The sequence below is a fragment of the Coregonus lavaretus genome, assembly GCF_964263955.1.
Source record: "Coregonus lavaretus genome assembly, chromosome: 27".
Lineage (NCBI taxonomy): Eukaryota > Metazoa > Chordata > Actinopteri > Salmoniformes > Salmonidae > Coregonus > Coregonus lavaretus.
The window spans coordinates 37,696,242-37,708,535 of record NC_140014.1 but is presented as its reverse complement, the minus strand read 5'-3'; the positions used below and the strand labels follow the sequence as shown (position 1 = coordinate 37,708,535).

Below are 12,294 nucleotides of genomic sequence, written 5' to 3'. Positions count from 1 at the left end.
GCAAAGCTGTCATCAAGGCAAAGGGTGGCTACTTTGAAGAATCTCAAATATAAAATATATTTAGATTTTTTTTAACACTTCTTTGGTTACTACATGATCCCATATGTGTTATTTCATAGTTTTGATGTCTTCACTATTATTCTACAAGGTAGAAAATAGTAAAAATAAAGAAAAACCCCTGAATGAATAGGTGTGTCCAAACTTTTCACTGGTACTGTATATATTGTTTTATGGCACATGAGACACCTGTCTGATTGATGCCTGTCTCAGTGGACTAATCCATTGCCGTGGGGGAGGCACACCAGTATCACCAGTGGTACATTTACCCTTAATTCTCTAAGTTTGGTTACCGTAATTTCTGTTAATGCATTCAATATATTATTATTAGTATTTTACTGTTCTCATTATCGGAGTGGACACGTTGCTTGCAGAGCACACGACCTAGGTTACACTTGTGAGGAACAAGTTTTGGTTTATTTCATTCCATTTAGTAGTTGTCAATTTATTCATTGTGTTTTGTTTGGAGCACTCCTGTCAATGTTGAGTAAGGACACGCACCTGATTATACATAGAAGTAGGTCTATAGGCTACCTGGCTTGTGCTCAAATGTCGGCCTATAAATGTGCCCATTTGGGGATCTGATAGTATTTCTGATTGCCTTAACTCACCACCACTGTGGAGCTTCTCAAAGTATTTTTTTCTTCACCTCAAACAGCAAGTAAACAAAGTCTGTTTTTACATCCATTGAGAATGACAATAGTTCCTCAACGTAGCCTATTTGAAAAATCTTTCCAGCTCTCTTTCGATAACCACTCAGTGTGAAGGGGGGGGAAGAAATGTCATGCTCTGATCCTGGTGGAAATGTCATAAAATAGGCCTACCTGATTACTTATGATCCCTTGCCTAAACACTACAGCTATGTCTGTCCAGAGCTCACTGGAGCTGGAAACTCTGAGGGCCCAGAATATTTTATACAATGTTTGCTAGCAAGAGCTTCAGATCAGACCCAAGTTAATAGTTGATACAATGTTTCCAGTTCCTTGCCAACAGGATATTTATTTTCATTAGGGTGCAGTATGTTCTACCTGCAGGCTGCAATGTTTTTATTTGTTGGCTTTATTTATGGAGGCTATTTTTACATCGTTGGCAATAGAAGTTACTTTTAGAATTTTGATTAACCACATGAAAATGATTTTGAGATACAAAGACTTTATTATAAATGAAATGAAACTCTTCCACGAAAATGTGCATATATTAAAAATCATAACTGGCATGCAGATCGGTAGAAATGGTAAGATAAATTGGCACTCCAAATGGAAAAGGTTCTGGTGTAGCCTATCAGGAGCGTAATAATAATAATAATAATAAGCCATTTAGCAGACGCTTTTATCCAAAGCGACTTACAGTCATGTGCGCATACATTTTTTACGTATGGGTGGTCCCGGGGATCGAACCCACTACCCTGGCATTACAAGCGCCATGCTCTACCAGCTGAGCTACAGAGGACCACAGTACAGCAGGAGTGTAACAGCAGGAGTGTAACAGCAGGAGTGTAACAGCAGGAGTGTAACAGCAGGAGGGTAACAGCAGGAGTGTAACAGCAGGAGTGTAACAGCAGGAGTGTAACAGCAGGAGTGTAACAGCAGGAGTGTAACAGCAGGAGTGTAACAGCAGGAGGGTAACAGCAGGAGTGTAACAGCAGGAGTGTAACAGCAGCAGTGTAACAGCAGGAGTGTAACAGCAGGAGTGTAACAGCAGGAGTGTAACAGCAGGAGCGTAACAGCAGGAGTGTAACAGCAGGAGCGTAACAGCAGGAGTGTAACAGCAGGAGCGTAACAGCAGGAGTGTAACAGCAGGAGTGTAACAGCAGGAGTGTAACAGCAGGAGTGTAACAGCAGGAGCGTAACAGCAGGAGTGTAACAGCAGGAGCGTAACAGCAGGAGTGTAACAGCAGGAGCGTAACAGCAGGAGCGTAACAGCAGGAGTGTAACAGCAGGAGTGTAACAGCAGGAGTGTAACAGCAGGAGCGTAACAGCAGGAGTGTAACAGCAGGAGTGTAACAGCAGGAGTGTAACAGCAGGAGTGTAACAGCAGGAGTGTAACAGCAGGAGCGTAACAGCAGGAGTGTAACAGCAGGAGTGTAACAGCAGGAGTGTAACAGCAGGAGTGTAACAGCAGGAGTGTAACAGCAGGAGTGTAACAGCAGGAGTGTAACAGCAGGAGTGTAACAGCAGGAGCGTAACAGCAGGAGTGTAACAGCAGGAGTGTAACAGCAGGAGTGTAAAAGCAGGAGCGTAACAGCAGGAGTGTAACAGCAGGAGTGTAACAGCAGGAGTGTAACAGCAGGAGTGTAACAGCAGGAGTGTAACAGCAGGAGCGTAACAGCAGGAGTGTAACAGCAGGAGTGTAACAGCAGGAGTGTAACAGCAGGAGTGTAACAGCAGAATCTGCCAGCAGCAGCAGCGGGAGGATGAGGCTCGGGAACAGCTCATGTTCTCCATCTGCACCGTGTTGCTGCACACCATGGACACACACACACACACAGACACACACACACACAGACACACACACACACACACACACACACACACACACACACACACACACACACACACACACACACACACACACACACACACAGACACACACAGACACACACAGACACACACACACACACACACACAGACACATACACACACACACACACACACACACACACACAGACACACACACAGACACACAGACACACAGACACACAGACACACAGACACACACACACACACAGACACACACACACAGACACACACACACATACACACACACAGACACACACACAGAGAAACACACACACACAGACACACAGACACACAGACACACACACACACACACACAGACACACACACACACACACACAGCTCCAATCTACAGGTAATATTTATGTAATTCTGTCCATTTATGTAGTTCTGTCCTTGAGCTGTTGTCTATTAATGTTCTGTCATGTTTCATGTTTTGTGTGGACCCCAGGAAGGGTAGCTGCTGCTATCGCAATAAAATACCAAATACCATCTTCTCTAAAATGGCCTGGTGAGCTCCACTACAACAGAGTGACAGAGATAGTTCTACCTCTTGGCAGAGACCTTACTATTCCTTTCTCCTCATCTTGACTGTTCGGATCACATTGACTCAGTAAGACATACTGCAGGCCCACCGTGGCCTACTCAGAAACTGAGCAACTCAGGGATCTCTGCCCTGAGTCATATTTACTAGTGTCTCTCTCTGTCTGACTCTCCTCTGGTTCCAATGTTGTTTTGACAACCCAACATGGTGTTGTGACAACCCACTGTTTCCAATGTTGTTGTGACAACACAAGATACTCATTTTCAGCACAGTTGTCACTATTAAAATAACTCTACAGGACTGATACTGAATTCTACAAACAACTCAGTAACTAGTGTCACACAATCCAAGCATCCAGATAATTAAAAATGTTACGAGCCTATCATGACCTCAATCAAACTGTAGTTTCCATATGTAAATAAGGTACATAAAACCTCTGACATTGATTCTAACAGCTTCAATGTAATGGAGACCTTATTTACAGTCTATCTTTATTTATCTAATGTGGTTCTATTGCACTATGAGGTGCCTCTCAGAATCATTATGATTGGATGACAACTCTCATCTCACGGTCCAATCTCAGTTCACGCATGAAGGGTCATGAAATACCACTGTCCAGAGAGAGGCTATAAGACTGGCCCGGTCACAGACATTACAGCCTGATTACATACAGTGCTATGAAAAAGTATTTGCCCCCTTTCTAATTTTCTCTACTTTTGCATATTTGTGATACTGAATGTTATCAGATCTTCAACCAAAACCTAATATTAGATAAAGGGAACATAAGTTAATAAATAACACAACAATTACATATTTATTTAATTTATTTCATAAACAAAGTTATGCAACACCCAATTCCCCTGTGTGAAAAATGTATTGCCCCCTTACACTCAATAACTGGTTGTGCCACCTTTAGCTGCAATGACTCCAACCAAATGCTTCCTGTAGTTGTTGATCAGTCTCTCACGTCGCTGTGGAGGAATTTTGGCCCACTCTTCCATGCAGAACTGCTTTAACTCAGTGACGTGTGGGTTTTCAAGCATGAACTGCTCGTTCAAGTCCTGCCACAACATCTCAATTGGGATTAGGTCTGGACTTTGACTAGGCCATTTCAAAACTTCCAATTTGTTGCTTTTTAGCAATTGTCATGTAGACTTGATTGTGTGTTTTGGATCATTGTCTTGCTGCATGACCCAGCTGCGCTTCAGCTTCAGCTCGAAGACGGATGGCCTGACATTCTCCTGTAGAATTCTCTGATACAGAGCAGAATTCATGGTTCCTTCTATTAAGGCAAGTCGTCCAGGTCCTGAGGCAGCAAAGCATCCCCAAACCATCACACCACCACCACCATGCTTGACCTTTGGTATGATGTTCTTACTGTGGAATGCAGTGTTTGGTTTTCGCCAGGCATAATGGGACCCATCTCGTCCAAAAAGTTGACTCAAGTTTGCCAAAAAGCACCTGGATGATCATCAAGACTCTTGGAAGAACGTTCTATGGACAGATGATTCAAAAGTATAACTGGCAAAAACCAAACTCTGCATTCCACAATAAGAACATCATACCAAAGGTCAAGCATGGTGGTGGTGGTGTGATGGTTTGGGGATGCTTTGCTGCCTCAGGACCTGGACGACTTGCCTTAATAGAAGGAACCATGAATTCTGCTCTGTATCAGAGAATTCTACAGGAGAATGTCAGACCATCCATCTGTGAGCTGAAGCTGAAGCGCAGCTGGGTCATGCAGCAAGACAATGATCCAAAACACACAATCAAGTCTACATGAAAATTGCTAAAAAGCAACAAATTGGAAGTTTTGGAATGGCCTAGTCAAAGTCCAGACCTAATCCCAACTGAGATGTTGTGGCAGGACTTGAAACGAGCAGTTCATGCTTGAAAACCCACACTTCACTGAGTTAAAGCAGCTCTGCATGGAAGAGTGGGCCAAAATTCCTCCACAGCAACGTGAGAGACTGATCAACAACTACAGGAAGCATTTGGTTGGAGTCATTGCAGCTAAAGGTGGCACAACCAGTTATAGAGTGTAAGGGGGCAATTACTTTTTCACACAGGGGAATTGGGTGTTGCATAACTCTGTTTACGAAATAAATATGTAATTGTTGTGTTATTTGTTCACTTATGTTCCCTTTATCTAATATTAGGTTTTGGTTGAAGATCTGACAACATTCAGTATCACAAATATGCAAAAGTAGAGAAAATTAGAAAGAGGGCAAATACTTTTTCATAGCACTGTAGAACAGGATAATATTCAGGATAGCAATATTATCATAGTGATAAAATTGTTGTATCTCAGTGACTATACCGTTGTAATAACATTATCGCATAAGCTCAGCTCCTATATGGAAATGGAAGCTGTGGGTGTCATAATAGCCCACCATAGACTACACATGTCTTATCAAGTGTTGTGAGAGAAGCACAAGGAGAAAAATAAAAGTCATACCCTCTTACCTTTGTCAAGTGGGAATTGATCCATTTTGTAAAAGTCCTCTTCTGTACTGCTTCTTGCTCATCTGTAAGAAAAGTGGTACAGAACATTATCATGATGTCACAGAACATTGTCATGACGTCACAGAACATTGTCATGACGTCACAGAACATTGTCATGACGTCACAGAACATTGTCATGACATCACAGAACATTGTCATGATGTCACAGAATATTGTCATGATGTCACAGAACATTGTCATGATGTCACAGAACATTGTCAAGACACTGCTTAGTCTGCTTACACCCATTGCTGCCTCCACTATTTCATACTACAGTATATTCTCTATTCCCAATGCTTCATGTAGCCTGTTAAAGTAAGTGCATTCACAAACCGTGTGAATATTTCATTGAGTAGTGAGTAGTGTCCATCCTTTTTACAATAGCAGACCTCTGATCTCCCCAGCCCCAAACCTCTGATCTCCCCAGCCCCAGACGTCTGACCTCCCCAGCCCCAGACCTCTGATCTCCCCAGCCCCAGGCGTCTGACCTCCCCAGCCCCAGACCTCTGATCTCCCCAGCCCCAGACCTCTGATCTCCCCAGCCCGAGACCTCACTCCCCAGCCCCAGACCTCACTTTATCAAAGGTAGGCAGGGTTATGGGACAGAGGAAGAGAGAAAGAGATGAATGGAGGAAGAGAGGAAGGGAAGAAGAGAGGAAGGGAGGAAAAGATGCAGTGGAGCATTCTGCAACACAACTATACTCTGACTGGACAAAACTTTAGGAACACCTGCTCTTTCCATGACATAGACTAACCAGGTGAATCCAGGTGAAAGCTATGATCCCTTATTGATGTCACCGGTTAAATCCACTTCAATCGGTGTAGATGAAGTGGAGGAGACAGGTTCAAGAATTGCAACACTGCTGGGTTTTTCACGTTCAACCGTTTCCCGTGTGTATCAAGAATGGTCCACCACCCAAAGGACATCCAGCCAACTTGACACAACTGTGGGAAGCATTGGAGTCAACATGGGCCAGCATCCCTGTGGAACAGTTTCAACACCTTGTAGAGTCCATGCCCCTTCGAATTGAGGCTGTTCTGAGGGCAAAAGGGGGTGCAACTCAATATTAGGAAGGTGTTCTTAATGTTTTGGACACTCAGTGTAGTTCAAGACCTAACAGATCAAGAACGGGACGTGTGGAGAAACCTAATGACCAGAGATGCACTCAAACTTCACAATAATACTGTCATTTCTCTTATAAGCAATAGAAATCGACAGGAGCTTCCTTCCTTCCTTCCTTCCTTCCTTCCTTCCTTCCTTCCTTCCTTCCTTCCTTCCTTCCTTCCTTCCTTCCTTCCTTCCTTCCTTCCTTCCTTCCTTCCTTCCTTCCTTCCTTCCTTCACAATGAGGTCATAAGTAGATCTGAGTACGACCAGAGGAGATTTCTATTCTTGCAGACTCACTGCTCAGTGCACAATCCACCAATTAGGACATGCGTGGCCTTTCAGGTCACCCCCACTAACCCCTTTATGGAGGGGGGATAATATATGCAGACAGACTCTGTGTCTGATGCATAATGCCTTTCTGTTTTCGCACAAAACAAAACATCTGATTGTGTGGATCCTACTTCTGTCGGTGACATAGATAGATACAGTGACATGTGACATAGATAGAGTGACATGTACGCCGGTAGGTTGAACAATACTGGACACACACAGTGGCCATTTTTAAACATTCGCACTTGAAATATACTCACTGTTCACTTGCTGCAGGAGAACAGGGCCAGGCTAACACACTATCATGCATCTGGCTCATGCGTCTAGTTCACCTACATATAAGCCACAATCCAAGCCACATTCCTTGTTATTTTTCTATCGGCACTAACTAAATCCTCCACTAAGGATGAGAGGATGGGGATGCAGTGAGAGACGATGATCTATATAAAACGCTGCTGCCGGCCTACTTACCACGGAGATACTGAAAGAATCCCGTCACCAAGTTAAGAGAAGAGGTCTTTTTGACAGCTACATCCTTATAGTGAGCCATTCTCCACTCACAGGCTCATCACCTCCCTCCCTATGTCCTTCACATTGTGAGCTTGTTGTGAGCCTCTGTCTGTCTGTCTGTCTGTCTGTCTGACAGTCTGTCTGTCTGTCTGTCTGTCTGGGCTGCCTCAGCCTGGTTGGTCGCTTGTTTCCCAGTGTCAACATAGAGCTGAGCTGCTGGAGGTTAGCTGCCTGCCAGCTGCAGGAATGCAGCCTCAATCCCTTCCTACTCCCTTGACACACACACACCGACCACACACACACACCAGTGCAGGCAGTGGAAACCCCTCTAATAGAGACAGATATTTACAATATTTCCCATCATCCCATCCTTCCCTCCTCTTCCTGTTATTCTCCCATGATCCAGAGGACAGGAGCCATGTGTGTGTTGTGTGATGCAATGTGTGATGTCATGTGTGATGTGTGCACAGCCCAGCCCCTGCTACACTGCTAGCCTCCCTGCCTCCTAGTAGCCCCGCCTCCCTGCCTCCCAGTAGCTCCGCCTCCCTCTAGCAGCAGCATCGTCCCAGACGGAGGGATCAGCCTGGAGCACTGCTCAACCAATCAGCATGAGGGAGGCAGTGATGTCACAGGCTGCCTTGGCTGCATTACCCCCTATTTAAGCAGGGAGGGAGGGTGTGTGTATGTGTGTGTAGTGGGAGGATGTGTAGTGTGTGTGTGTGTGTGTGTGTGTGTGTGTGTGTGTGTGTGTGTGTGTGTGTGTGTGTGTGTGTGTGTGTGTGTGTGTGTGTGTGTGTGTGTGTGTGTGTGTGTGTGTGTGTGTGTGTGTGTGTGTGTGTGTGTGCATGCAGGAGGGTGTGTGAGTGCGTGCAGGAGGGTGTGTGTGTGTGTGTGTGTGTGTGTAGTGGGAGGGTGTGTGTGTGTGTGTGTGTGTGTGTGTACTGTATGTGTGTGCTTGTGCGTGCTTGTGAGTATGTGTGTGTGTGTTTGTGTGGGTGTGTTTGTCTAAAGTCTTCTAAGATTGAATTTGATTATTTCCCTCCAACAAAGACCAGAACATGCTACAATACCCCAGCATGGTTCAACAGAATACTATCAACAACATGCTACAATACCCCAGCATGGTTCAACAGAATAGTATCAACAACATGCAACAATACCCCAGCATGGTTCAACATAATAGTATCAACAACATGCTACAATACCCCAGCATGGTTCAACAGAATACTATCAACAACATGCTACAATACCCCAGCATGGGACAACAGAATAGTATCAACAACATGCAACAATACCCCAGCATGGTCCAACAGAATAGTATCAACAACATGCTACAATACCCCAGCATGGTTCAACAGAATACTATCAACAACATGCTACAATACCCCAGCATGGTTCAACAGAATAGTATCAACAACATGCAACAATACCCCAGCATGGTCCAACAGAATAGTATCAACAACATGCTACAATACCCCAGCATGGTTCAACAGAATACTATCAACAACATGCTACAATACCCCAGCATGGTCCAACAGAATAGTATCAACAACATGCTACAATACCCCAGCATTTTTCAACAGAATACTATCAACAACATGCTACAATACCCCAGCATGGTTCAACAGAATACTATCAACAACATGCTACAATACCCCAGCATGGTTCAACAGAATAGTATCAACAACATGCAACAATACCCCAGCATGGTCCAACAGAATAGTATCAACAACATGCTACAATACCCCAGCATGGTTCAACAGAATACTATCAACAACATGCTACAATACCCCAGCATGGTTCAACAGAATAGTATCAACAACATGCTACAATACCCCAGCATGGTTCAACAGAATAGTATCAACAACATGCTACAATACCCCAGCATGGTTCAACAGAATAGTATCAACAACATGCTACAATACCCCCAGCATGGTTCAACAGAATAGTATCAACAACATGCTACAATACCCCAGCATGGTTCAACAGAATAGTATCAACAACATTCTACAATACCCCAGCATGGTTCAACAGAATAGTATCAACAACATGCTACAATACCCCAGCATGGTTCAACAGAATAGTATCAACAACATGCTACAATACCCCCAGCATGGTTCAACAGAATAGTATCAACAACATGCTACAATACCCCAGCATGGTTCAACAGAATAGTATCAACAACATGCTACAATACCCCAGCATGGTTCAACAGAATAGTATCAACAACATGCTACAATACCCCCAGCATGGTTCAACAGAATAGTATCAACAACATGCTACAATATCCCCAGCATGGTTCAACAGAATAGTATCAACAACATGCTACAATACCCCAGCATGGTTCAACAGAATAGTATCAACAACATGCTACAATACCCCAGCATGGTTCAACAGAATAGTATCAACAACATGCTACAATACCCCAGCATGGTTCAACAGAATAGTATCAACAACATGCTACAATACCCCAGCATGGTTCAACAGAATAGTATCAACAACATGCTACAATACCCCCAGCATGGTTCAACAGAATAGTATCAACAACATGCTACAATACCCCAGCATGGTTCAACAGAATAGTATCAACAACATGCTACAATACCCCAGCATGGTTCAACAGAATAGTATCAACAACATGCTACAATACCCCAGCATGGTTCAACAGAATAGTATCAACAACATGCTACAATACCCCAGCATGGTTCAACAGAATAAACCTCTAAATGAATGTCACGCCCTGACCTTTAAATGCCTGTTGTTTCTCATTGGTTTGGTCAGGGTGTGAATTTCTATGTGTAAATCTATGTGGTGTATTTCTATGTTGGCCGGGTGTGGTTCCCAATCAGAGGCAGCTGTCGATCGTTGTCTCTGATTGGGGATCATACTTAGGTAGCCATTTTGCCTACCTATGTTGTGGGATCTTGACTCTTGTTTGGCTTGTTTGTGTGTAGCCATTGTGAGCTTCACGTTACGTTGCTTTTGTTGTTTTGTCGTGTGTGAACTTAGTGAATAAACATGTATGCATTCCACGCTGCACCTTGGTCCAATCCTGTACTCAACGAACGTGACAATGAATTGTCTCTGTTGTAAACCTCTAAATGAATTGTCTCTGTTGTGAACCTCTAAATGAATTGTCTCTGTTGTGAACCTCTAAATGAATTGTTTCTGTTGTAAACCTCTAAATGAGTGTACATTGGGAGTCCTCTGCTTTTTGGTCATATCGACTGTTTTGATTGCTGTCTGATCATATTTTATTATCAAGTCACGGATCACAAGTTCAGACTAATAATTTATTATCAAACTTTCACATTATCTAATATTCTTGTGATCCATTACATTACATTGTGATCCAGCAGTACTGACTCCACAATGACTTTCCCTAAGAGAACAATAAAGTTTGAATTGATTGAATATAGTAGAGGTATTTGATAGCTAAGGATACTGAAAAGATTTGGCATGGGTCCTCAGATCCTCAAAAGGTTCTACAGCTGCACCATCGAGAGCATCCTGACAGGTTGCATCACTGCCTGGTATGGCAACTGCTCGGCCTCCGACCGTAAGGCACTACAGAGGGTAGTGCTTACGGCCCAGTACATCACTGGGGCCAAGCTTCCTGCCATCCAGGACCTCTATACCAGGCGGTGTCAGAGGAAGGCCCTAAAAATTGCCAAAGACTCCAGCCACCCTAGTCATAGACTGTTCTCTCTGCTCCCGCACGGCAAGCAGTACCGAAGCGCCAAGTTTAGGTCCAAGAGGCTTCTAAACAGCTTCTACCCCCAAGCCATTAGACTCCTGAACATCTAATCAAATGGCTACCCAGACTATTTGCATTGCCCTTTTTACGCTGCTGCTGCTCTCTGTTTATTATCTATGCATAGTCACTTTAATAACTCTACCTACATGTACATATTACCTCAATTACCTGGACTAACCGGTGCCCCCACACATTGACTCGGTACCGGTATCCCCTGTATATAGCCTCATTATTACCTCGACTAACCGGTGCCCCCACACATTGACTCGGTACCGGTACCCCCTGTATATAGCCTCATTATTACCTGGACTAACCGGTGCCCCCACACATTGACTCGGTACCGGTACCCCCTGTATATAGCCTCATTATTACCTGGACTAACCGGTGCCCCCACACATTGACTCGGTACCGGTACCCCCTGTATATAGCCTCATTATTACCTGGACTAACCGGTGCCCCCACACATTGACTCGGTACCGGTACCCCCTGTATATAGCCTCGCTATTGTTTTTATTACTGCTGCTCTTTAATGATTTGTTACTTTTATTTAGTATTATTTGATATTGTTTATTTTTTAATTTTTTTTGGTATTCTTTCTTAAATCTGCATTGTTGGTTAAGGGCTTGTAAGTAAGCATTTCACTGTAAGGTCTACACCCGTTGTATTCGGCGCATGTGACAAATAAAATTTGATTCGATTCGATTTTAACTTGTCTTTATACAGTGGCTTCACAATACTATGGACTGTGTGCCTTACAAAGCTTAAAGGCTATAGATTGGATGGAACACGTAAGTGTCTGTATTAAAACACCCTCAAGACACTGCTAAAATACTGTTAGGAAAACGATTAACTGGCCATCTAATATTGTTGCACTCGCTAAATCTAGGGGTCTTAGTCGTAGTTAACTGTTCTGTAACCTGATTTAAGATGTGCATCTATGTGAGAAATCAGCGTATGCGCCTAGGTGC

General features: G+C 43.7%; 1 protein-coding gene across 1 annotated transcript in view; it reads right to left on the bottom strand.

The window, feature by feature from the left end:
- LOC311102693 (nesprin-1-like) overlaps positions 1-7,609 on the bottom strand; it is a gene marked incomplete at its 5' end in the record, with an annotated part of 148,786 nt that extends 141,177 nt beyond the window's left edge. Inside the window, 2 exon segments of the mRNA XM_084144065.1 lie at positions 5,584-5,645; positions 7,531-7,609. Of these exon segments, the coding sequence (XP_084000191.1) occupies positions 5,584-5,645; positions 7,531-7,609 (141 nt within the window).
- Positions 7,610-12,294: the final 4,685 nt, after the last annotated feature.